The sequence below is a fragment of the Sapajus apella genome, unplaced genomic scaffold (genome assembly GCF_009761245.1).
Source record: "Sapajus apella isolate SASKATOON/1434 unplaced genomic scaffold, GSC_monkey_1.0 scaffold86, whole genome shotgun sequence".
NCBI lineage: Eukaryota > Metazoa > Chordata > Mammalia > Primates > Cebidae > Sapajus > Sapajus apella.
The window spans coordinates 8930281-8957739 of NW_022437026.1; the positions used below are offsets into that span (position 1 = coordinate 8930281).

The window sequence follows — 27459 nt, forward strand, 5'->3', positions numbered from 1 at the left end:
TCTCCCCAGGCCCCTAACCCAGGAGAGGTCTCCCCAGGCCTCGAACCTAGGAGAGGTCTCCAGGGTTGCATCTGGGACGCCACAGAGTCCAAGTGCTGGAAGCTCCTCCTTTGCAGGCAGGAGGGTGAGAAGCAGCCAAGTGACTCCAGCCTCCTCCCCAGGGGTGCAGAGCCCAGTCCACAGGCCCCAATAGCACCAGCAGAGGACACTCATGTTACCTTAGTTACATGTTCTTCCTCCAGGTCATCCTCATCCTCATCCACTCTGTGTGTGAGACAGAGAAAACACAAAACAGTCTTCCCTCAGCGAAAAACACTGAGCATTTGCTGAGCGCTGGTCTTGAGCCCTGGACACCCCAGCAACGGGTTTCACCAAGGAAGCAGATGCTGCTTGCTCAGAAACTCCCCCAGGCAAATGTCAACCCCAGTTTCCCATGGCTACTCAGGTCTGTGGATGGGGAAATGTGGAAAGAAGAAGGGGCTCAGCACTCCCAACCCAAGTCTTGAGTTGGAAGCCTCAGGAGTCATGGCAGGCTGTTCTCTCTGTCCTCCCTCCAGCAAGTGGGACCCCTCTGAGGCATCAGGGGGGACATTTGCTCTTCGTCACCTTGGGCCTTTGGGTGTTCTGCACCTGGAATGTTATCTCCCCTCACCAGCTTCCAGACAACTCTGAGATCACAGCAGAAGTCACCTCCCCTAGGAAGCCTTCTTTGACCTTCCCTGGTAGGTCTGGCTGCTCTGACACATATTCATGGCACCTGCTCTTAACACCTATCTCATTCAAAATCGCTTCCCCTCCATCTCTCTCCCCTCAGACTGTGATGTCCACGAGGGAGGACCAGGTTGGCCTTGTTTCTGCTGCATTCCTGTGGCCTCACCTAGAGCTTGGCATGTGGCAGGAACGCCATGCACATCTCCTGGATGAAGCCACGGCTGACCAACCGAGTGAACAGAAGATGCTGTCACTTATGACCAGTCACACCTCTTCTGTTTTCAGTCTGTCTGCCCTTTCCAGCAATGCAGGAAGGAAGAGCCCGTCAGCACCGGGGGTTGGCAGGGAGGCCAACCCTGCATCCCATGGCCTGAAGCCGAGCCAGCTTTACTGACCTACACTCTTCAGAAAACACAAAACCATCTACCATCTGACAGGTGCAGGTTACCTATGGGAACAACGCATGAAAAAGACAACATTTTGGTTCACCTCGAAATTCCTTTCTAAAAAGGCAGAACACAATTGCCTTTGGCTATCAGAAGAGCAGTTATTATTACAGGCTTGGCTTCATGGTCATTAAAAATCAGGCAGCTCTGTCTTAGAAGCTTGGATTCTATCCTATGTCGCATGCTGGACAAAGCCAGCAGGAGCTCAGTGAGAGGCTGGGCGTCTGAAGAAAGGAAGAGCAAAAATTTTCCATTCAGAACCCAGGTCCTCCAAGGCTCACACATCTCTTGAAATGTCAGGGTACGGGAAGCCCCAGAAGCTGATCTAAGGGATCCGTGGCTCTTGCCCAGACCCAAAGGAGCACTTTGTTCCTCTAATATTCACCACTCCACCTCCATTCAAGTTCTCTGCCTTGTCCCCACGGGCTCTGAGGAAGAAGAAGGGGAGCTGAAACAGGATCTTGGAAGCAGGCAGAGAGGGTTCATTGAGCACAAACCATTTATGAGCCCCTCTCGCCAGTGAGGCATAAAGCAGTGTGGTGGTCTCTGCCCTGGGCAGGGGCAGAAGTCAAGGTTCCCAAGGGCAGCCTGGAATCACATTACCGGACTGGAACGAGCCAGCATTTGCTCATTCAGGTCAATTTCATTTTACTGAGCACACCTCTATGCCAAACACTGGGCCAGTTCTGGGAACATAAAACTACAAAGACGTGGTTCCTGCCCTGAAGCAGGTCAAGCTCAGCCAGGGAGAGGAGGCAACCACAGGAGCACAAGCGGGCGTGTGAGCGAAACAGAGCGGCTGACACCCAAGGCCATCGAGACGACGCCTGAGCCAGGCCTTAAAGGAGGGAAAGACATTACCAAGGTGTTTGGACAGAGCACGCTGCATGAGCACATCCTCGGACAGGACAGAGGAAGGCCTGGAATGCTGGAGGAAGGTCAGGGCAGCAGGGAAATTGGCTTCTGGGGGAGGGCAGCTGGAAGTGGCATCAGAAGGAGCCCTGCAGACAGACTGTGATGGCCAGGGATGAACCTTCAGAACATCCACGGAGGGTCTGTGGTCTTGCAGTTACCCTCCAACAGATGTGGTGGCCAGGGTGTCACAGGACACATGGGACCCACCATCAGGTGCAGCCCCCAACACCATCCATATGACCCAGTTTTGTTTTCCTTGTAGGCAAACATGCTGATTTCACCTAGGCGCTATTTGTTTTCATGTCTATTAACTGTCCCCTCCATGTCTTCTTCCCTTCTATGTCCACAGCATCTGGCTAGTGCCACACCCAGAGCAGACACGCAGGGGTGGTGGTGAGGTTCCAGTGTGAATGGAACGGGACTGTCACCAGGGATCCTGTGGGCCAGAAATGGCCTGGGTGGCCTACTCAGGGCTGAGTCACCCCGCAGCTCATGGCTCCTCAAGTGGAAACCCCGAGTCCGGACCAACAGAGGCCTTAGGGGAAAAGGAAAGCTTGGGCTAAGGCAGCCTTGATGGGTGGCACCCAGGCCTGGACAAGGTGCCCAGTGCAGTCAGCTGCCTCAGAGCCTAGATCTAGAATCAGGTTTGCTGAAGTCAAGCCCAGCTCCACTGTTGAGGCTTGTGGCCTCCGCCAAGGTGTCTCCCCTCATGGGGCTGCAGCCTCCTTGTGCCTAAAGCACAGACACACATGTCCCTGCCCTGCCTGAGCGGCCATGAGGACAGCTGAGTGGACACAGGACAGGCCGGTGACTGTCAACGCTGCCATTGGCACTCATGGACCCTAAGAACAACCCAGCTTAGAGCAGAGGGCAAAGGCCACCATGCCTCTTGCTTCATGGCACCTGTGGCACAAGGGAAAGAGCTGTCTTCAAGGGTGTCCCCTGGCCTGAGGCAGGGCAGGGTAGCGTCACCGCCGTCTCACCTGCTCCCTGCTTTTTTCTCCTCGTCACTCTCGTATTCGGCAAGGACCAGCTCCTCCTCCCCAGACTCCAGCTGCTCCAGCCGCTCAGCCCCCGAGCCTGTCTCCAGCATCTCCCTGCTGAGGCGGAGGAGATTCTCTGTTTCTTCTTGTTCCTGCCTCTGGACAGGAGTAGTGGACGTGGGGAAAGAGGAAGAAGTCTCAGCACCAGTACCCACCTCCCCACGTGCCGGGGACAATGCACACCATGCCCATTCACATGGGCCTGGCTGCCTGGCTGGAGAGGGGTCTACTCCTAGGATCCATGCCTCAGCCACTCACAGCCCAGCTCCTGCATGGGAGCACACAGCCAGCGAGGGTCATGGAGGGGAGACTGACACCCTGGCCACGCACCATGAGCCTCCAAGCAGTGGGACCCTGCCTGGACACGTTCCCGCCCCTCAGGAGATGAGGCTCACCAGGCGCTTGGCTGCATACTTGAGCTGCGCCCTGTGCTGCAGCTGCTGCAGGTGTTCTTCTCGCTGCCTCCTCCTGGCCTGCTCTGCCTAAAGGGGAAGGCAGACACGAAGGAAACTCACCAGGAAGCCCCAAACCAGCCCTCTCTTAAGGAGTCTGGGCCGCTCAGCCTGGCGCTTCCTCACTTGGGGGCAGCTCTCCTTCCCTGGCCGACACTCAAGGGCTACCGCTTCCCCTCCCCGGACCTCACCCCTGCAGTCCCAGCCTCACTGTTCACTGAGGAAAGCTGCCCGCTCCTCCCAAAGCCATACGCTCTCCATCAGATCCGTGCCTTAACTGCATTACAGCGACTGAACCATGTTGCACTACCCGAGTCTCGGAATCACCCCAAAACAATGGCTGAAGCCTGTTTCCTCCATCACTCCCACTTCTGGTTACCCCAGGTCTCACCTTTAATCGTTCCACCAGGTCCCTCTCTTCTTTCTTCTGCACAAACTCAGTCACCCAGGCTGGTTCTCCAGCAGGCCTCGGGGTGCCTGAGGCCACTTCGCAGGAAGATGACAGACACGGGGATTCGTCTTTCTCATGATGTAAGGGGCCAGTTCCAGTTTCAAGGAGCCGTGCCTCTTCTTCACGCTTCTTCTGCTCAAAGTCACGGAGCCAGGAGAGGGCCCCACAAATAAGACTTAAGGACTTTCCCTGCAGGAAGAAAAATGAGCTTTAGGAATAGGAAAATAACAAAGCCTTCCAAATGACCTCTCCCCATTTTAATAAAAGTTTGAAAGAAGGTCTGGCTGTACATATGAGAGGATGCTGTAAGACCAGCCCAGGGAAGGAAAGGAAGGAAATTAGCACTAGACTAGCCAGGAAAAGCAGAAAAATGGAAGAAATGAAAACTAGGCCCAAGAATCAGGAAAGAGCTTCTTTAATTGTCCAGCTCATACGTAAATACTGCACATAATTAGAAGGAGGTGAGACAACAGACCAAAAAACCTAAAAGAATTAAGGTCCCAAAATGTCAAGCAAGCAATTCCATGGACTTGCCAAGAGAGAGCCCGAGTGGCCGCTCAGCCTTCATGCAGCTCACATGCAGATACAGGATGATCAGTCACGAGTGCCAGTGTTCACGTTTTTTGTTTTTGTATTTATTTTATTTTATTTAATTTTAATTCAATTTTATTTTATTTTTGAGACAGAGTCTCCCTGTGTTGCCAGGCGCCAGGCTGGAGTGCAGTGGCAGGATCTCGGCTCACTGCAACCTCCGCCTCTCAGGTTGAAGCAATTCTCCTGCCTCAGCCTCCCAAGTAACTGGGACTACAGGCATGCGCCACCACGCCCAGCTAATTTTTGTATTTTTAGTAGAGACGGGCTTTCACCATGTTGGCCAGGATGGTCTTGATCCCTTGACCTCGTGATCCGCCCGCCTGGGCCTCCCAAAGTGCTGGGATTACAGGCGTGTGCCACCACGCCCGACCTTGTTTTTGTTTTTAAAAGCAAACTAACCACTCTGGAGGACATCATTCTTCTTGTTTGTCTGTTTTAGAGAGGCGGTCTTGCCATGTTGCCCAGGCTGGTCTGGAACTCCTGAGCTCACACGATTCTCTGGCCTCAGCCTCCCAAGTGGCTGGGGACTATAGGTGTGCGCCTCCGCATACAGACTGGAGAACACTACTCTTAAGACCAGAATTTTCCGTAAGCCTGGTTTATTTGTATTCCACCAAATTGCTGTGCTGAAGTCCTAACACCCCGTGTCTCAGAATGTGGCCTTATCTGGAAAGAGGACCACTGCAAATGTAATTAGTTGAGACTACTAGGGTGGGCCCCAGCCTAAAGGGCTAATATCCTTATTAGAAAGGGGACACGTGGATGCAGACATGCATAGAAGCAGGCAATGTGATGAGATCCAAGACGCCACCTATAAGCCAAGGAAAGGGGCCCGAAGGGGTCCTTCCCTCGAGAAGAAGGGACCAAGCCTGCTGACTCCTTGATCTCAGACTTCGGACTCCAGCCTCCAGCGCTGTGGGACATCAGTTTCCATTGTTTAAGCCCAAGTTTGTGAAGCTTTCCTCTGGCAGCCCCAGGGAACCAATACAGTTCTTTCAGAGAGGATCCTGCAGCCAGCGCCACCAGGTGGTGGCCCAGGTGTCCACAAGGGACTTGGCTCAGGGGAGTCTCTGGAGGAGCCGGTGCCTTCTGCTCCAGGCACCCAGAGGGGACCACAGAGTATCCAGGGCAGAGTGAAATACCTCATATGACTAGGGTTGGGGCAGCAGCATGGCATAGGAGTCAGAGCTTCAAACTCCACAGCCAGGCGCCAGGGTTCCAGCTGCACCCCCCACCTGCAGCTCTGTGGCTCAGGTTAGCCTCACTGCGCCTGGTTCCACAAGTTCAGAAACGGGAATGACACAGCAGCTGGTGCAAGCAGGACATGAGTTAACACACACATAAGACCAAATCCTCTGGACTAGAGGACTGCCTGGCAAATAACAAGTGAGCAGTTGGACTTAGCTAATTTTTTGCTATCTTTAAGTAATAATAAGAGTATTAATAGTATTATTCTGGGATATGGGGTCTATTAGTTTTCATTAGAATTTTGAAAGGCCCTGGGATAGGACAGAATGACATTGCTGACAAATGGATGGATCCCATATTTTTAGAAAAGCCCCATAGGTGCCATTTTCCTCAGTTTTTGATAGACACTAAATGGCAAAGAGTTTCAGGCAAAACTCCCCACCAGCACCCAGAGGGCGGTTCTTCGGTGCTGCCTGTGACACCGGGAGCAGTCAGCTTTGGCTGTCACTGAACTGGGAGACACCATGGTTACAAAGCCAGTGCCCTCCATTTGAAAGTGGGCTGAGGAAGTTCCTGAGGGTATGGTCAAAGTTATCTTTCAAAAACAACTGTGGGTATACGCCGGCACAATAACAAAAGAATAACTGAGGCCCATAGCTTTCTATCCTGTAATAAGACCACAAAACTTTGAGACTGGAAAATGTCACCAAAGGCTCACCTTCCTGGGGTGTCATCCCAGATAACACAGTTAAAGGATTTATGCCAAGATAAGCAAATTCATCACTCTGAATGCCTGCTGGCTGTCGCAAGCATGGGGCTCAAAGCTGAGGACACAAAGGTGCAGTGTCCCTAGGAAATGCTCACAGGCCCGCATGTGCCATGCAATTCGAGGGCATCACAGATCCCTGCAAAGCATGGAATCCAGGTTTGAGGACTCCAGAACTGGAGTGTTACACAAGGCACAGCACACACCAAGTTGTGATGGTGACTCAACTTGACAGACTCGTATGAAGCTTAAAAAATGACTTAAGGAAAAACAGCATCTCGGGCAGCTAAGCTGCGGCACCTGTGCATACAAGACAGGGAAAGGCATGGAACGCACAACATGTAACAAAAACCCCACTTGGTGTCCCACAGCGTGGCTGCTCCTGTGGGCCACAGGACACCTGGGACAGGAGAAAACACTCTATTCAGGGGATGATGTAGAAGACAGAAGAATGTCAAAGGTAATAAAGTCACAGTGTACATTCATAGAGAGTGCACACATGAAGATGAGGCTAGCGAACGAGAAACATCAACAATTAAAGGCTGAGCAGAGGATGAGGACGTGGAAACCTCAGTGCAGAAAACTGAGATGGAAAGACTTGAAAGGGAGATGATGGGTTGTCAGGCAAAACAAAGTGAAAGGGATCAGGCGCAGGAGCTCACACCTATCATCCCAGCACTTTGGGAGGCCAAGGCAGAGGATCGCTCGAGCCCATGAGTTTAAGACCAGTCTGAGCAGCATTGCGAGATCTCATTTCTACAAATTAAAAAATTAGCTAGGTGTGATGCTGCACACCTGTAGTGCCAGCTGCTCGGGAGGCTGAGGTGGGAGGATCACTTGAGGCCAGAAGGTCGAGGCTGCAGTGAATCATGATCTTACCACTGCACTCTGCCCTGGGCAACAGAGCGACACCCTGTCTCTAAAATTAAAATAAACAAGGTGGAATGAACACGCACTCATCTGAGTTCTTTTCCAAAGCACACTAAAATTAGCCAAAGCAATATGAAGGCTTACACCCACAAAACAAGGAAAGTGGAAGGAGTAATATGTTTCGGGAGAGAAGGAAAGACAACAGAGAAATGGAAAGGATTTGGCAGAGACACTCAAGCTCACGTGTCCCCAAAGATCTCCCCCATTGACTCTCAGAAAGACTCGGGAACTGGTAGGAACATGGCAGGCCACTGAAAACAAAGGGACAGATTGAAATTCTTTTCAAACACAATTAGATCCCCAGGTTGCAGTCCCTGATCCTGCTCCTTGCAGAAGACAGGAAGTGGGTTCTCTGTGGAAGCTGAGCTAGGAGAGCTCTGGAGGCAACAGGCAGAGTTGAGGAAGAAAGATGGAAGAGGAGGAGGAGGGCCAGGCTGAAAGCAGGCACTGAGGGGGACTCTCCACCTGGAGCCCCTTCCCAAGACCACTTCCAGGAAGACTGGCTGTCAGGCTTCAGCCTCTGTCCCTGCTGGGCCAGAGCTCAGAGGCACCTGCCCTGGAGAAACCCAAGGCTCTAGGGAAAATCTCACAGATGTGCTGGCAACTAGAGGCCCCCAACAAAGCAGCCCAGCCTGGCAGCCACAGCCAGCCTGCCCTGCAGACTCAGCCTTTCTGTGCCCTGTTCTTTAGCATACACATGCAGCCCAGGACCACCGGATGTTGGAAGAAAGCCTCCAAACAGACATATACTCCGCTGTGCTGTGGGTATGGCTGTCTGTCCCCACCAACACTCATGCTGAAATCTGTCAAGTCAGTCAGTCTGAGGAGCAACTAATTCAAATGACAGGGAAAGGATGGAGGATTCCAGGAAGGCTCCAAGGTAAAATGGAATTGGTCACTGCTGTGGAATGAGTTGTGTCCCCACCAAAATGCATGTTAAAAAAAGTTGAGAACAAAAACGAAACAAAAGAAGCTGGGTGTGGTGGTGTGCACCTGTAATCTCGAATCTTGCCAGCCTCCAGCTGCTTGGGAGGCTGAGAGGGGAAGATTGCTTGAGCTTAGGAGTTCGAGACCAGCTGGGCCACACAGGGAGACTGCCCATTTTTACAAGCAATCATATGTTGAAATCCTAACCCCACTATGTGACTGTACTACAGATCAGGTGTTTAAGGGTAAAGGAGGTCATAAGGGAGGAGCCCTTGTCTTCATGAAAGAGAAAGAGACACCAACGATCTGTTTTTCTTGTTCCACAGCAAGAAGGCAGTCATCTGCAAGCCAGGAAGAGACCCCTTCCCTAGAACCAGAATCCTGCCAGAACCTTGATCTTCAATTTTCCAGCCTCCAGAGTGGTGAGAAAATAAATTCCTGTTAACTTACCCAGTCTCTGCTATTTTGTTATGGCAGTTCTGGCCAACTAAGACAGTAATTTTCTGGATGGAAAATCATATTGAGAGGCCACTGGATGACGTGGGAGGAATTGGCATAGGTATATTAAAAACTTAAGTAACTTTAATAAAGCAATTATTAACTCTAGAAAAACAAAATATTAAGACATATTGTTCAAGACAAAATTGTGTTCAAAACATAATCATAACACACACGTTGACTCAGCAGAGACTAAAACCTGGAATTATATTTGTAGGATGGGGAAAGGGAAGGAAAAGAGATGATAATAAAGCCGTCTCATCTACTGTAATAGGAGGGCACCGATGACTTTACCCTAATTTTTCTCAGACCATGGAGCTATGTTTGAGACTTTAAGAGAGGCAGTAACTACTACCCGGAAAGATAAACTGAGACTACTCTGCCCAACTTCAAACCCTGAAAATCTCTAGACAGGCAAACAGGAAAAGCTAGCACGGCTGCCCTTACGTTGTCTTCATGGCTGTCTCTCACTTTTCATACTCACAGTGCCAGTTGGACTCTCAAATATCCCAATCTTGCCAGCCTCCAAAACCCGGTACAGCTCTGCCATGAAGTCTTTCTGGATGGAATAGGGCGTGAAGGGAAAAGGAAAATGGATGCCACCAACCTTCTGCGTTTCATTAGCCATGGACCTAGGAAAAATAAATAAAATATAGTAGCTCTCTCACGATCCAGGAAGAAGAGGCTTGAAATCTTCGCAGTAACTAAGAGCAGTCTCCACACTTTTCACCAAATTTTTCCTAGGTTGTATATTTTTCTTGGAAGCGAGACCATAATGTCTCCATCCCTCGCAGGTCCACATGAGGCCATACCAGAATCATGCAATCCATGTGGCGACATTTAATGGCTCTAACAGAATGCAGACCAGGAAAGCCCCTAAACGGAATCTCCCCTGCCATTTCACTGCTGCTCGGATACCTTTCCAATGCCTCTACGAAAGGCTTAGAGCTGTCTTCTCAAAGACATGCACCCCTAGGATCAAGGGTGTTGCTTCTAATTACTTTTGCAGCTTTCTTCTCCCAGTGCACACTCACAAGCCGAAGCTACTTCGCTTTAACCCATTGTGAAGACTTGGAAAATCATGATGCACAGCCAGAGAATCACGAGCACAGCTTGCTTGGATGGCACAAGTTAACACACACGTCCCTATCTCACAGGTGTCTTTAGTGTGCTTCTTAGTTAATCCTAGCCTCCATTTCCAGATTCAACCAGAGCCACCTCCTAACAATTTTTCTGGCCTCCAGACATATGAACTTTCTGTTTGGCTCCAGACAGGAGAGCTCTCTTCACAGCCACAGAGCTCTGGCTGGAATGGCTTCCCAGTGCTGAGACCAAGCATTTCTCTTTCCTTGCTAGGCTAAAGTCTAAGAAAAACTGCCTCGTGTTGATATCGTCTTTTTTCTTTTTCTCCTCTTCTGAACCCAATTATGTCTGAGATAGTGTTTCCTCTCCTTTCTTCCTTGAATCACCATCTGGAGCCCTGACTCTTCCAATCTGGTTCCCACACTTCTCTCTTTGGAAGTCACTTCTCCAAGCTATTTGACAGGTCTGCCTGTTCTAAGCACAAATGTTAATAGGTCCAAAACCCATTTTTATTAATATTAGTACACTGAGAGCCCATCTTTATAACTTTGGCCTCATTAAGACTAGTGATAGCGTCACTGTATTTACGAGGGGAAAGGTAGTTGCCATAATGCTCTCCTAGTTATAGTTTAGGGGCAATTAAAATGACTGCCCATTGGTGGTAGTTTATGGATTTGCATAAGAAGAGAGAACTCATAGAACTAGCATTATTTTACATGTCTTTACAGAGGTGTATTTGGCTGTTTTGTTAGACATTCTAGGGATGAGAGAAAATGAAAAAAGAAAAACATGACTACAGAGGTAGAGGAATTATTACAAGAAGGGTAATTTAAAAACACTATGACAATTCATTCACTCCTGAGAGGGGGGTATGTACTGAAAACACTTTAACACATGAAGGAAAGGGGCAGAAAGGTACCTAACAAATTTTGAACACCTGCTATGTGATAAACACTCTACAGGGTCTTTTGCTTTTATTATGTTGTTAAAAACGAATAGTTCTTCATCAAAGGGTTTCGGTTTCTAGTTTCCAGTTCTTTGTTCTATTCTAAAAAGTAATCTTACCTATTCATCCATCAGCCTTCCTTATCTCTGCTGTGACTAAACACACCTAAGCATTTCTGATCACTTATGTACCTGTCCTTCCTGTAAAAGCCCACCTTTGCCTCCTTCGATGATGTCAACAATAGCCAATTGGAATTGGCCTACATTGTGCAGTCTGACCTCAGCCTACAGGGGGAGGAGACAGGAACAAGATCTGCATTAAGGATAAAAACTCCTGCCTTCCTTTGTTCTGAGGGCTCTCCCTTGCGACTGCCTTGTGTGCAGGAAGTGCTCTTCTATAGAAGAAAATTGCCTTGCTAAGAACACTTTTGCCTGAGTGTTAGTTACACTTTGCAGCACCGAGCACTTTTACTTCTAACCATTATCTCATTTAATCTGTACAACACTGTAAGGATACAGCTATTGGATATTGATGCTTATAGAAATTAAATGATTGCTCAAAGTCACAGCTAAAAAGTGAAAAACCAGGGATTCCAATCCAGATCCAAATGACTGTGCTTCGGTGAAGGCCATCCGGTTGCAAGAGATAACCAGCACAAGAATTGAGACTATCTGGGAAAGCCAAAAACAGAAGCAGACTAGAGCTGCAAGGGAGCTCAGACTTCAAGACAGCTCCAAGAATAACACCAGCAAACACACACCCAGGGGGTTCACTCTCCTGCTCAGCCAGGTGCTGGATACAGCCTCGATCTCACTCCCTCAATGCACTTGGTTTCTGCTTACCCCAAACTTTTGCTTGCACGTGGCCTCATCAGCCCCTGGATCTTTCAGCTTCAGCTCCCACTGCCAAATAAAAAGTCTTCATGTCTCCTTGTTCTGAATCACAAGAGAAAAGCTGACCAGCAGCTCCTCTCGAGACAGAGCCCTGGTCAGCCAGCCTCATCTACTCAGCTCGGGCCTTGCACTTGCTGCTCCCGCTGGCCTGGGGAAGGAGTCCTCAATATCCAGGCCCCAGCTCACCTCCTCAAAGAAGCCTCTCTGGCTGTCTGGCCACTGGATAGTGGTCAAACACCACCCCCACCCCTCACCCCCTAGCTTGCTCTAAGTCACTTTTTAAAAATCACATTACTCTGTATTTAATTTATTCATAGCTCTTAGCACCATCTGAACCTATTTATTCTTCCTCACTAGAATATAAATTCCATAAATGGAGAAACTTTGTCTGTTTTGTTCTTCTCTGGCTCCAGGACTCAGAACCAGGTGCTTCAACACCTCATAGGCATTCAACAAAAATCTGATGAATGAGTAGCCAGTCAGACATGGGGGCTCTAAGTAAAGGTTTCTGTTCTGAGGCTGGGTAAAGAAGGTTCCATGACTTGAATACCTATCTAGTTAAAGGGCCAGTTCTTAAATGGTTTCAAGCCGTTTTCACACATCCCCACAACAACCCTGTGTGGCCAGTATTTTTATTAGCTCTATTTTATAAAGGAAGAAACTGAGACTCAGTAAACTTAAGTGACTTGCCCAGAGGTCACTCAGCAAGTGCTTGAACCCAGGATTTGAACATCTGCCAGACCCCCAAGCCACCTGTAACTTTGTATTTCCTCACTTTTCCTCCCGCTGGGGTAAGTGGGATAAAAAACAGACTTGGTTACCAAACTCTAGAATGACAACACTAAACAATATGGAAGAAAAATATTATTTCACTTCCCAGACAGCGGTAATTACGGATCTCGTTATTCCAGAAGAAGCACAGACTAAATCACAGAGGTTTAGATAAATCTGAGAATAACGGATTCACTAAGCGCTATTAAAAACATCTGCAGTGACTTGTTCAGCCCTCTTCAGGTTGGCTGTGTAGTGGACAACCTCCACACAGGCACACACCAGGACAGGAAATCGCATGCTCATAAAACGAGGTAAGAGTTGTGAAAGCACTTCAGGAACCTATTAGTTCTCAAAGTGTTCGTTTTCTTCAGCCCGCAATTATCACTCATTACTGAGTATAGACTATTGCTACAGGCTCACTTGCGTCCTCCCCACATGGATTTTAGACATCCCAAGCCTCTGGGGCTGTGAGAAAACACATTTCTGTGTCAAAGCCACCCAGTTTATGGTATTTTGTCACGGCAGCCAGAGCTGCCAAAACAACTATGGCCCTAAAATGCTTTAACTTCACATACCTAGAAAGCACCACAGCCCCAAGAAAAAAGCTTTTCTGCCCTGCTTTTAAGCCACACGCTGCAGTGCTGCGATGCTCCAGCTGGAGGATGGCCTAGCCCATAATACTCACATTCCTACCTTGCTCTGGCCCTGTCTCCCCTCCCATCTGCATCCTGAGCTCGCACCCTGCGTGAAGCCCAACCAGCTGCTTATTAACATTCAAGTCCACTTTCATGACACTTCCGTCAACCATCTGGTCAACCGCACTCATCCCCGGCCTCTGTACTGGACCTTGCTCCTCCCTCCTCGATTCCCGCCCTAGGGGAAGCTAGAACCATGCTGGCCTTAACTTTATAGGCTCTGGGCTGAGATAGCCAAGTTTGGGATCCCAGCTGTGTCCTTGCTAAAGTTAGTACCTCCGGGGCTCAGTTCCGCATTCCTAAGAGAGAGGTGGGTCAGAGTGCTCACTCACTGTTGCCATGTCTTATCTAAATAAGATAATCGATGAAAACCTCAGCACAGCTGGGTCAAATGTAAGGCTCACACGCAAAGCTGCTTTCCAGGCCGACTCCTGCGCACTGCCCAGTTCCACCGCAGGAACCACCTTCGTGGGCCTGTCCGGTCTCCGCACAGGGGTTCCCGCCTGTCAATCACGTTGGCCCCGCCCTCCACTTCCGGGACCTTTTCCCGCTCTGGACTGGCCACGCCCCTTTGCATACAAGGGTCCCGCGCTGGGACGGACTCTTGGTTTGCGATTTCACCAGAGTTTGCCCTTCCGTGTCCCGCTGCTACTGGTCCTCAGCCCTGCCGCCACGCAGCACTGCACTCACCTTCTTCGCAGGCAGAATTGCTTCGCTGAAGCCAGGTCCCGGGAATCAGGGCAAACGCCGCTGAATTTGAAACTTGCGGCTCTGCTCGGGGAACACCAGCCGGACCCACCCCCGCCGCTGCGCACGCGCACTCCGGACCGCTCGCTAGCAAGAAGGTGCTGGACTCTGGAGGGGCGTGGTTTGCGCGCTCTCCCCGCCTTTGCGCTTGCGCAGCGGCCTCAAGGCTGGAGAGTTTTTGGTGCTAGAAGCGCTGGGTCTGGCGGGTGACTGGTGGCTGTGCTCAGGAACTTGGACCTCAACCCCAGGGCCCGGTGCCTCCTCCCGCTGCTTTCCGCCAACGGCGGGTTGTGTGATTAATCCCCGCCGATTAGGGCCAGGTGTACGAAGCGCTTGACGGTGGTAACTCCCAGGGACGGGCGCTGTCCCGGTGACGGGCAACCTGTCTTCTGGTTCCGGCTCTAGTCGGCCTCTGGAGGTCTGCAGCTCGGTTATTTTACCTCTGAAACGGACGACACGTGCCCTGCGCACCCCAGCGGCTCCTCCACGTGGAGAAATGGTGTCAGTGAAAGGCCGTCTAGATGACGAGTTTATGAAATCATTTCTGCCCCGTGCCAGGCACGTCCTTGCAGGGAGCCCAGAAGAAGAAACCCCAGCCCTGCCAGCAGCTCACCTGCTAATTAGGAGGACAACGCATCACCTCGCCTCCCTGGACTTTGCTTCTCTTTTTTTCAGTGAGGGATTGGACTAGCTGCTTCCTAAGAACTTTTCGGAAAGTCTGGTTCTGGGAGATGATCAATGGGAGCATCTTATGCTAGGAGCTTTCCTGGAATGACAGGTAACTGGTGCGCCTTCCCAGCAGGGTCAGGGAGAGTTACCGGGACTTGAAGGAAAGGCTTTTGGGGAGAGGAGCCCGTCCCTTTAAAAAATGTATCTTCTTCTTTCCCCAATACCTGGCCTTTTCCCTTTAAATATTGGGGTCCCAAGACCCTCTTTGGAAAAAGCATGAAACAATGTTTCCTGTGGATCTGTGTTCTTTCCTGGGCACGTCCTCAACCTCAGCAAATAAACCTACTGAAAAGTGATCGGGACTCACCTTGGTCATTTTTCTTTGGTTTACATTTTCTAAGCTACAGACCTGTGCAGCATGTGACTATACTGAATACTGCAGATAACTGCAACATGATGGTACTTGTGTCTCTAAAGGTCTCAACACAGAAAAGCTACAGTAAGCATATGGTTTGAAAGATAAAAGTGGTATACCTCTAAAGGGCACCATAGCATTATAGTATTTGTCTCTGTCCAAGGTTCCTGGCTCATAACTTCTATAGCCCTCATTATAGTCTTGTTACAGTGCTGGGACACTTTAGGCTCAGAAAACAGACTCTCTCTCTCTGACTTTCTCCTGCTGTCCTTTCACCTGCTGATAGGAGGCTGACCAAACTCATCCCGGGGCCAGGATGGTGGCACACCCCAACCCCACAGAAGACCCTGGGCTAGGGACCCCTCCAGACTCACCCTATGTATCTCCTCATCTAGCTGTTTATTTGTATCACGTAAAATACCCGTTGAAAGAAACCAGTAAACAAGTGTTTCCCTGAGCTATGTGAGCACTCTGGCAAATTAATCAAACCCAAAGAAGGGTTTACTCACTGCTAGCCCCACTTGAAGCTGGTGGGTCAGATGTTTTGGAGGCCTTAACTTGCTATCGTGGGAAGGAGAGGAATCTTGGAGACTAAGCCCGCAAGCTGTGGGATCTGATGCTATCTCCAGGCAGTGTCAAAATTGAACTGGAGGACACCTAGCTGATGTCCCCTCCAAAACCGCTTGCTTGCTTGGTGTGTGGGGAGAAATTCCCCTATATGTGGTGATAGAAGTCTTCCATGTTGATGGTGGTTGTGGTGTGAGAGCAGAGGAAAAACACATTTGCGTTGTTTTTTCCACACACAGGCACTTACCATGAATGGAGCTTGCAGGACTGGAAGTTGCTCTGGGTGAGTCAGGGAGTGACTGTTGCGTGCATGTGAAAGCCTCGGACATTAATGCACACTACGGTGGACTTTATAATAAACAGTGGACACTTAGGCTACGTTAAATTTGTTAAAATATTGTTTTCTTCAATAAATTAACCTTAGTTTTTGTACCTTTTTCACTTTATAAACCCTTTAATTTTTTAAACTTTTTGACTCATAATAACAATTTAAAACACAATTGTACAGCTTACATAAGCTTTTTTTTTTTTTTTAAACTTTGTTTTAGTTTTTAAATGTTTCTGTTAAAAATTAGGACACAAACACACACATTAGTTCAGGCCTACACAGGGTCAGGATCATCAATACCACTCTCTTCCACATGTTGTCCCATTGGAAGGTCTTCAGAGGCAGTAACTTGCACGAAGCTGCCACGACTTATGATAACAATGCTTTCTTCTGGGATACCTCCTGAAGGATCTTGCCTGAATCTGCTTTTCAGTAAGCTTTGTTTTTAGAAAGCAGTGGCTGGGCATGTGGCTTACACCTGTAATCTCTGCACTTTGGGAGGACAAGGCAAAAGGATCACAATAGCCAGGGGCATAAGACCAGCTTAGACAACAGAGCAAGAGCCTACCTCTACAAAAAAATAAAAATAATTAATTGGGTGTGATGGTACATCTGCTGTCCAGCTGCTTGCTAGGCTGAGGTGAGAGGATGGTGTGAGTCCAGGAGTTCAACCCTTTAGTGAGCTGTGATGATGCCACTGCAGTCCAGCCTGGGCAACAGAATGAGACTGCCTCGAAAACATAACAAAACTAGAAAGAGTACACTCTAAAATAACAATAAAGGTATTGTAAACACAAACCAGTAACAGTCATTTATAATCATTATCAAGTATCGTGTACTGTGTGTAACTGTCCAAGCTATATTCTTACACACTGTCAGCTCAGGTTTCTTTACACCAGGACCACCACAAATGTGTTTTTGTTGTTTTCCAGAGGAGAGCAAATCCATATATCCGGCTTTTACCCCCTTCCTGAGTTCTAGTCCCCCATTTTCAAACACCACTGAAAATTTAGTTTGACTAAGTATTTCAACCTATATTATGTGAAGAAACAATAGGTCCCACACCCACTATGGTGTGGCTTAATGAGCTAAAGTGTATCGAGATAGACATCATAATCTAAGAAACTAGGGTTGAGAGAAAGCAAATATTTTTAGGGTGCATCTTGTACTGTTCCAGAGTGAGGCACGTGGGGTCTTGGGGACAGGAATAATCTGGTCTGGTCTCTAATGATGTTTTCTCTTATAGCACAGGCACGTTTCATGAACTTCTCCCGATACCCAGCTGCTACAGTTTGGATGTGGTTTGTTTGGTCCCACTAAGTCTCATGTCGAAATCTGATTTCCAGTGTTGGAGGTGACATCTGGTGAGTGATGTTTGGACCGTGGGGGTACATCCCTTATGAAGGGCTTGCTGCCGTCATGGCAGGAGTGACTGAGTTGTCACTCTTAGTTCCCTCGAGAATTGCTTGTTGAAAACAAACTTGTACCTCCTACATGCTCTCTTTCTAAAAGAGGATCTAAGGAAATTTATTATAAAAGCAGAGGAATGCTGAAACCAAACCCAATTCATATTGGTAATAACTACCATTGGTTAAGCTTCCACAATGACATGTAAGGTTGCTAAGGCCTTTGTTAGCAGGATTATCTCATTTATCTCATAAGAATTCTAGAACATAGGTCCTATTATTATTAATGAGAAGCAGAGACTCAGAAGGCTTAAGTTATATGCCAAGGTCATTCAGCTAGTTGAATGGTGGAGTGGGGAATGTGGATGCAAGCAGTCAGACTTTATTAGAACATGTACTTAAAACCAGCAAGAAGGAATGAGAACAAAAGAATTGTAAATGCTGGCCAAAGAAAACTAAAACAATGTACAATATTTAGCTCTGAGATCACTAGCAGTGAAGACAAAGAAGGATGCATGATGGGTTTCTATAGCTTTCACTGTCCAGTTATAGAAAACATTTCTATATTAGTACAAGAACTTTTCTTCCTAGCCCTGAGTTTTGAGGGGAATTTATGAAGAAGGTCTTTGAGTTCATTCAATCAATGGCATCATCTAAGGCTGTTTAATAATAAATGCAGACGTAGTCCACATAGGAAACTTTTGCCTTTACCCTTGAGACAAAGCCCAGGGTCTCACGTTAGGAGTACAGCTCACTAAATATAAGCCTCCAGGACAGAAGTGAAGGGAGATTGGAGGGACACAATCCAGATTTACAGTCTGGTGGGAATGGCCTTTGTCCTCTCCATGTCTATTGCCACTCTTGAGGTCCAAGCCCTTACTGCATTGTCTGGTTTACTGCACAATCCAACTTGGCAGCTTGCTTCTGGTCTCTCCCCATCAAACCATCCTTCACACTGCTTCCTGATTAATATTTCCAAGACATTGCATTTACAAATCCACTCCTCTGTTTAAAAATGTTTCAGTGACTTGTAACTTGTCTACAGCATGAAATCTAAGTTTATTAGAAGTCTAACTTTATTAGACCCAGACCTCGACTAAATTCACGTGCTGTTACTTTCTGTTCCTCCAATGGTGCTACTTAAATGGGAAGATTCGTCCCCTGGGAGTGTGCGTGTGTGGGACGGAGTTTGAAGCAATAGGGTAAAAAACCTAGTGTACCTTCTATTCTACAGGTGTCAATTTACCAGACAACCGTTAAAACACTGTTTTTATGAGAAAACAAACACAGATGTTATAGGGTGCAATGCAACATTTTTATGGGTCTGTGAGCCATTTGTACATCTTCTTTGGAGAAATGTATATTTAAGTACTCTGTCCATTAATTCTAAACTTAAAACTAAGAGTTCAAGCACCCTCTGAGGATTTTACTGGTCCACATCCCAAGATCCCGAAGGGTATTACTTCCTTGCCCTCTCTAAACCGCCCAGGTTGGAAGCAGGTAACAAACTGACCTGGAATCATCTTTTGTAAATTCCCACCTCCAAGCTTTCGACAGCTTGTGTGTAAGTAAATCAAAGGCAAGCAGTTGCATTCTTTTGAGTCTTTGATTAGCCTTCACATGTAAGACAGGGGAGGGGAACAGTCACTTAAGCGTTCATCTAGCTCAGTGAATCTGCATTTTTACATAAGATTACAAACAGGGCAGGGGAAGCAATCAGATACGCATTTGTCTCAGGTGAAAAGAGAGATGACTTCTGTCTCTTGTTCCATGCCTGTGAAGATAAGTCATCAGTGTACATGATCAGGGTGAAATTCAACAGAACTGTTTAGGGTAAACATCTTGGGGGCCCGTAAAGAATTTTCTTAGTTTTTCTTTAATGTTATTGAGTCACTGTTGGCACTCCACAGCCCAATACAAAGGTTCTGACTCTGACTTTTTAAATGCCTCAGATAAGTGCTTTACTATAAGACCAAAATTAGGGATCAGATGTGACAAAAGCCAGCCATACCTAAGAATCTTTTCAGCTGACTGATTTTTGAGAGCCTTCATAGTTGCTATTGCTTGTTACCTGTCAGGTATCAGACTGTCTATCTTATTGCAGGCAAACCCCTGAATAGACTACCTGCCCTTTGCATATTTGCAAAGAGATACTTTATGTTCCGATTCCACCAGGCTGTTTTAAACTAGTACTGGCCGGGTGCGGTGGCTCACACCTGTAATCCAGACACTTTGGGAGGCCACAGTTGAAGGATCACTTAAGCACAAAAGTTCAAGACCAGCCTGGACAGCATTGTGAGACTCCATCTCTACAACAAATTTTAAAAATTAGCCATGTGCTGTGGTACACATATACAGTCCCAGCTACTTGGGAGGCTAAGGTGGGAAGCTTGCTTGAGCCTAGGAGGGCAAGGCTGCAGTGATCCATGATGACACCACTGTACTCTAGCATGGGTGGCAGAGTGAGACCCTGTCTCAAATAAAAAACTGGTATACAGGGTCTTCATAAGTGGGGCTAGCAATGAGCAAATTATCCATGCACTGTAATAGTATTCCCCGTTTAATTGCAAGTTTCTCAAATTGTAAGATTTTTTTCAAAAATGGTAGAGGAATATTTAAATCTTTGGAGCAGTACAGCCTAGCTGTTTTGGAAGTTTGCCCTAGTCTCCAAATCTTGCCATTCAAGTGCAAAAGCAACTGGGCTTTCTCCTCAATTAGCAGCCACAGAACAAAAGCATCTTTTAATTCCTATGCCGAGAACGAGCCATAATCCCCCGTGAGACCTGTCAATAGGGTATATGGGTTAGCCGCTATTGGGTGGGTGTCTTGAACAATATCATTAATAGCTCTCAAATTTGCATAAATTGATACCAATTGGTGTTTGGTTTCTTCACTGCAAGATAGAGGTATTGTATTGAGACTGTAATGATTGAATAAGTCTGTGCTTTAGAAACCTGTGTAATCCCCCTGTATGCCTTCTAATTCTTTACCTTTTAAGCAGTGCTGTTTTTATGTGGAATGGCTGCTTCTTGTTTAAATTCAGTGTGCACAGGCTAAGCTTTGACTGCTAGTTCAAGTTCCCTGTCTTCCCAAACAGTGCTGCTCACTCTGTGGTAGACTTCCGGCAGGAATGGTTCTTGAGTTATTTTGTCTGGCTGAATCACCAGTGCCTGTAGGCACAGGGCACGTTTGGATGTTACCTGGATTCTTACATGTTGTTTCTCAGGAGCAAAAGTGACTTCAGCATTTAATATATATGACAAATGGAATAGGGCCGTCTGGCATATACAGAATGCTATACCTCAATCACATATCCTCCAATTCCTAGGGCTTAAGAAAGAGTATCTGTTGTAACTTCACAGTGAAGAGATACATAAAGTATCTCTTTGCAAATATGCAAAGGGCAGGTAGTTTATTCAGGGGTTTGTGCTGGTACTGCAGCTGGGGCCTCCTTGGGAGCCTGCCTAGGCACCAGAGGAGGCTGCATTGGGCCAAGCACCTCAGCACCATTTGCCTGTGGAGGGTTTATAGTTGACAAGTGTGTCCTAGCTCCTGTTCCTCCTCGGATGATGGAGAGTGAAGAGGTTTTACCTGATTTGGTCCTGTTTGCACCATCAGCCAGCATCCTTTCTGGGAAACATGCTTAATATGTACCAACATAAAAGCTCGAATATAAGGTATGAGGCCCCAATTTCCTGATCTCAGATAGAACTGTTCAAGCCATCTAACATTAAATTCAAAGAACCATGTAATGGCCACCTGTGTTCCTCATCGAACACGTACGTTGGCGACACTGTATTGCAGTAGATTATCTTTTTTGTCACAGGGTTATCACTGTAGGCTGACCAGTCAGCCAATATGAACCACAGCAGGCTCTGAGAGGGGACTGATGAAAAGCCTCCCCTGGTGACACACAAACAAAACACGACCAAAACAAATGAAGCACTTTTCAAACCCCAGCTTTCATAAAGGAACAGACTGAATAGACTGGTGTGTAGTCACTATGAGTCACTTCTCCTACCCGTAGTACCACAAATGGTCCAAAGGCCCAAACGGTAAAGAAAGTAGACCGCTGCTTTGCACCCCAGTAGACTTACCTGGTTTTAGAACTCACCAGCTCATCCGAAAAGCTAGTTTTCTTTCATCAACTAAAAGCAAAAGCAGTCAATCAGCACTGATTTGGGGGAAAGGAGACATTTCCCTGAAGCAGAAAGAGTTTTGGCAGCCTCTCTTTGGCAGACTTCGGGGCTGTCATCTGTAGCTCCCTTTAACCATGAGTAGCCAGTGCCACGGAGCATTTGCTGCTAACCTCTGATAATGTGAGTGAGCGAGCACTGACCTGCTGCCATCATCAATTGTTCCACTTCTTGGGAACCAGGAAGTCCTCCCTGGTATGATGCTGTGATCAATTGCTTTGTCTGTTGGGAGCTGAGAGGGTGCAAACAGCCCTGAGCACATGGCTTCTGGCTGGGCTTACCAAACCCAGATCTAGGCCACCTGTTGCTGGCAAGCCGAAAGACTAGAGACAAATGTTGGTGAAAGGGAATGTTAGCTATATTCAGAAAACCAAAAACTCAAGGGAGGCTGTGAACTCATTTTCAAAGACCACCTCTCTGATCTGGGAGGCTTTAAGGGAAATTAGGAGAAGTGCAAACAGTGATCGAAGCATTTCACAAAAAGTTTTTGTTATGAAACCTGAACTAACCTGAAAATAGCCTTAGCTTTTTTCTCTCTCTTTTTAGACACAGGGTCTCACTTTGTCACCCCGACTGGAGTGCAGTGGTGTTATCTTGGCTCCATGCAGCCTTGACCTCCTGCACTCAAGTGATTCTCCTGAGTAGATAAGATGATAGGCATGTACCACCATACCTGGCTATTGTTATTATTATTATTATTTTAGTTTTTGTAGAGGCAGGGTCTCACTGTGTTGCCCAAACTGGTCTCATCCTCCAGGGCTGAAGCAGTCTTCTCACCTCAGCCTCCTGACGTGCTGGGAATACCAGTCTGAACCACTGTACTGACTGATCAAAGCATTCTTGCGAAGCATGTGCAGTCTCAGGCAGGCAGGCAATCACTCTTTTCTCAGTTAATGTTGTGTGACCTTCTGCAGGTGCTGTCAGGCTATTCTTATCAAGCCACTTAGCCCATTCCCAGAGTTGGCAGTGTATTTTATCTCTGCTGAAGGTCCTGTATTTCTGAGGCTGTATTTAATGAATAATCTATAATCTCAAGAAAAGCAATAACCATATTCAAGGAAACAAGATTTTCTCTAACACGGAGTTAGTACTGTTCCAGTTTTATCCAATAGTACATAAAATTTAGAAGCGGTGAAAAACATTCTGATTATGACCAACTTTCAAGATATAATGTCAGTTCATTCTGGCCAATGTGGAAACAGGTTCTGTGGGCTTTCCACATCTTTCAGTGTTCTCGCAACCAAATGTCAGTAGCCTTAATATTTCATTACTTTTGAGAAACAAAAAAGTTGCCCTCTGACTTCATGCCAGAAAAACTGCTAAGCACTATATATTATCTCCTTAAATCCTCACAGCAATGTTGATAGATTGGGTCCATCAGGATTGGGTTTGCCTGTGATAGAAAACTCACACTCCCTTGCCCCTTGTGAACAAAGTCTTAAGGTAAACTGTCCAAAATGATGAACATCTCTGCTAGCATAAGTGATCTAGGTTCTTTCTATCTTTTGGCTCTTCCACCTTTTAATGTATCACTTCCTCCTGATGGTTTAAGATCACCGTTTAGCCCCAGGCATCGTGTTTACATTCTAGTCACGAAGAAGACAGGCAGGACAGAAATGGATGCTCTTTAAGAACACTTCTTGAAAGTGCCATGTGGGACTCTGCCTTCCACTGCTTGGTCAGAACTTAGTTACGTGGCCTCACTGAGCTGCAAGGGAGGGTGGAAAACATTTTCTCCATTCCAGGCAGCCAAATGCATGGTTTTTTAAAAAGGAAGAAGGATATTGGAGGACAGTTCCACAGAGGTGTTATAAATACCATTTTGTAGATGAGAAATCAAGTGTAAGGAGATTGAGCTCTGACCTTTGAAGGAGCATAAAGAACAAGCCAGTAATGCCTGCATTCTTTCCCAGCAGATTCACAGCTGGAGACGCTCCAACAGTGGCATCTGGCATCAGGGGAGTTCCCACAAGGAAGTACCCCAATCCATCCCAAGATGGGGACAGTTGGAATCCCAAAGAAAGAAGCACTGGATGCCAGGGTGACTGGTTCAAAGCTTTTATTATGAGAACTTAGGTGGAAACTGAGTTTCACCATATCCTCCAGATAGGTAGTTAGGGAAGGGGGTGCTCTACCTAGTGAGGTCTGCAGCACAGGGATCAGGGAATGGAGCTGATGAGAGATTAAGGCATTCGGCTCATGGCCTGGCCAGTTCCTTTCAGTGTTTGGGGCAACAACCTAAACACCTTTATAGGTGTCTGGGAATGTTCAAATCCTTGCCTGGGTTCCAGTCTGCGGGGCAAAATGTGCAGCTGGTGGGGTCACAGAACAATAGAGGCACCCTGTCTTTCTCGGTTAGGACAGAAAAAGTCAGGGAAAACGGGGTACCCTTCAGCTACTATGTGGTAGACAGGACGAAGCCTCAGAACCATTTTAAAAAATAAATTACAATGGACTCCAGTTATTCCAACAATAACATAACGTGCTCTATGGCAATCTGATGTCCCTTCTTACATGACGGACCTGCAGTCAGCAGCACTCCGCTGTATGTAACCCACAGCCCACCTTCTTATGTTCTCATCTGTAATCCAGATATGCTCACATGAGTGTGGCAACCCTGTGAATTTCACCCAACACGTGTGGAAGTGGAAAAGGGAATTGAAAACTGAACCTGATGCTGCTCTGCGGCCGTACTCTCTCCATGTGTCAGTGAGACCTTTCCTGAAACTCAAGGAGATACTTGCAGAGCTGTTCCTGTCACTCGGGCTTACCCCCACTATAAATACTGACACCCAACAGTTTCCTAGAGAGAAAAGAGACAAGAAGCCTAAGGTATCTTCCAAGATCAAATCCACCTCCTTTGTCCTAATCCAAAGTTTTCTATCCCATGAGAGCAAAGGTGGGAGAGTCTACTGTGAAGTGACCTCATTGACAAACTGGAGACAAACAACTGGAATAAGCTTTAGCCCCCAGTTCCATAGTCACAGTGACTCACATGTGGTTCATAGACAGACGCAAGTTCTTCAGGCGGACTTTGGTGCTTGTGGCTCAGTTGACCTTGTTAACCAAAAAAGTGACTGTGACATGTCTCAATTTATTACAGATTTATTTAGCCAAGGTTGAGGACATGCTGGGTCCCTGTACTGCCTTCTTCCTCGTTGGTCTCCTGAAAGCCTCTGCTTAAGGAGGGCCCCATGGCCATCTTTAGCATCTCAGGGCAAATTAAATCTCCTCCTTCTAAGGGCATTTTCCTGTGAAGCTTTGTTCTCTGTGACCTAAGGGGAGAGAGATTTTTAGAGGACCTGGGATGGGAGGGTTTAGAGGAGACAGGGGATTCTCAGGGGTTTCCCTCTCCCCAGAAGTACATCTCTCCATGAAACAAAACGCAAAGCACCCCACAGTGCACAACACACAGTGAGTGCTCATTGGTTCCCTCTCTGCCCACTGCAGTTGGTACAAACAACATTCAGGGCACCAAGCGTTATTTTGGTGAAGAAAAGATTAGCCCACATTCCAATTCCCGGGGCTTGTCCTCAAGGCTAAGGGCAGCACAGGCCCTGGCATTGCTTGTACTGAGAACAGGCCAGCACGTCCTGGGCCCTGTGGTCCCCAGAAATGCTGTTGCCTGCCTGCTACCACTCTGCATCTCAAGCTCATCCCCCTGTGCCTCACCAAAGCCCACTCCATCTCCCTCCCCTCCCAGCCCACCTGGAGCTCCCATCTCTCATCTTTCCTTCCCACTGCAGGGCAGGTGGGAATCTGCAGGCGTCCCTGAGAAAGAACTGCCTCTACCCTGCCTGAGATGCTCAAAGCTAGGGCACTGATCCAGCACTCAGCTCCGAGAGGCTGGACTGGGGTCTTTCCCTGATGCCTTCTGGAGTCTGAGGATAAAGACGGAGGGAGGCACTGGGCTGAGCACAGACAAGAAAAGGAAGAGCTCGTGGCTCCGAGCTAAAGAAGATAGGACCCAGTGAGCAGAGGAACCTTGACTCATAGGGAAAGACATGTTCTGCTGTGGGAGGGTCTGGAGTTCAGGAGGGATTCAGGCTCGGTAGGGACTCAGACTCTGCCCTCTGCTCAGGAGAAGAAACACTCCTAAGTGAAGTTTCTTCTCTGTGCCTTTACTTCAGGGAGCTGGTGTCAGTATCAAGGGCACCATCAAAATAGGATGCCACAGACATCTCAGCTATGCCGAACTAACACCCAAAGGCCCAGCTATTACAGCTGGGGGTGGGAGGGCAGCCTTCTCACAGGCCTACCTTACCCTTTCTGGCACAGCCCAAGACCCTTCGGTCAAGGCTGGCTCTTCCCAATCTCAAAGCGCCGTCTCATCTGTTGCTTTCTTTGTGACTCACAACAGGCCTCTGAGTCAGGCAGGGCATATGTCATTTCTATTTCATAGAAAGAGAAACTGAGGCATGGGTGGGCTAAGTGACTTGGGCCAAAGGGTAAGTGAATTGGGGTCAGGATTCAGATCTCCTTGGATCTGCAGCAGACATCCTCCCACATGGAACCCTCTCCCTAATCTTAATGCTTCCCTGGCTCCATGGCTTCATCAGCCATCAAAGGAAAATGAGGCCACAGAAATTGCAAGCATGTTCATGTGTGTGTGTGCCTATGTGTGTACACATGTTCATGTGTTTGTGCGTGTGTGTATATGTGCACGTGTGATGCCTTTCTTGCTGAGGGAAGGGGAGGTGAGTAGGCAGTTCCTGATGATTTTCTTTATCTTGAATATTGTCGATGCCAGATAGCCACGGTGTGTCAGGAGAGGCCTCAGAATGAGACCTATGAAGCGAAGATGAACAATGACACAGAGGCCTGCAGTGAGCCCAGCCTCCTGTCCGCAGAGATATGAGCTCTGCTGCCCTCGCCCAGGCCACCCTGGGCGTGGAGATGGGTCTGGGGAGGCAGGGGCAAGTCTTCGAGATCCCTCCTCTGGGCATGATTGGTAGGAGGAGAGGAGATCACAGAGAAAACACCTGCACAGCCTCTGTCATCTCCTTAGTAGAATGGGAGCCCCCATCTCTCTCTGTTTCACACACACAAACACACACACACCCCTCCTTAGTGGAATGGGAGCCCCCATCTCTCTCTCTTGCACACACACACACACACACACACACACACACAGAGCCCTTTTTAGTTTGGCCTTTCCTGACCAGGAAAACATCTAACCATGGTTTCTTAAACTTTTTAGGCTGTAACCAACAGACATAAATATATTTTCTGGTGACAGTGCACACATACATATATTGACAATTAAACAAGTGTTTCATGACACCACTAAAAATAAAGCTGCCCAGAAGAGGGCACTGGTGGCAAATCTGGGCCTGAGATTATTTTACCCTTGCTGGAATTTTTGGAATATTTTAGCTGCAGATCTAGATGCGTTAGAAGGTTGTGGCATCCATTTGGCTTTTAAAAGCCAGCTATGACAGAGGAGGTGGCTGCAGCCCTGGCTAAAGGGCAGAAGGAAAAAGGGAAAATTCTCCCCCAAGAAAGCAGAACAATGTGGCTTAGACCCTAGTTCTGATCACTCTTCTCTCAAAACTCTGCATCCAACCCTCATCCTCAGGTTGATTTCTTCTGCCCTTGGCTGCTCTGTTCCCAGACATACTGGATTGAAAAAATTCATGTCCATCCAGAACCTGGAATGTGACCTTGTTTGAAAATAGGGTCTTTGCAGATGTTACTAAGGAAAGGGGAGCTCACAGTGGATTAGAGTGGGCCCTGTCTAGTCCAATGATTGCTGGCTTTATTAAGAAGAGAACACACACACACACACACACACACACACACACACACACACACACACA

The 27459-nt window shown here is 47.7% G+C and overlaps 1 protein-coding gene across 7 annotated transcripts in view; it reads right to left on the minus strand.

Moving 5' to 3' along the window:
• The window catches only part of DDX11 (DEAD/H-box helicase 11), a 29833-nt gene extending 15697 nt beyond the window's left edge, over positions 1–14136 (minus strand). Inside the window, exons 1-7 of one of the 7 annotated variants that reach the window (XM_032254697.1) lie at positions 13645–13789; positions 11793–11885; positions 9406–9553; positions 3959–4207; positions 3511–3597; positions 3056–3213; positions 219–264 (exon numbers count right to left, since the gene is read on the minus strand). In XM_032254697.1, the coding sequence (XP_032110588.1) occupies positions 219–264; positions 3056–3213; positions 3511–3597; positions 3959–4207; positions 9406–9553; positions 11793–11821 (717 nt within the window). In that variant the 5' untranslated portion in view covers positions 11822–11885; positions 13645–13789. Of the gene's footprint in view, positions 1–218; positions 265–3055; positions 3214–3510; positions 3598–3958; positions 4208–9405; positions 9556–11792; positions 11886–13644; positions 13790–14002 lie in introns of those variants that run through there. The other 6 variants (XM_032254693.1, XM_032254692.1, XM_032254698.1 and 3 more) reach the window with 6 other exon arrangements.
• Positions 14137–27459: the final 13323 nt, after the last annotated feature.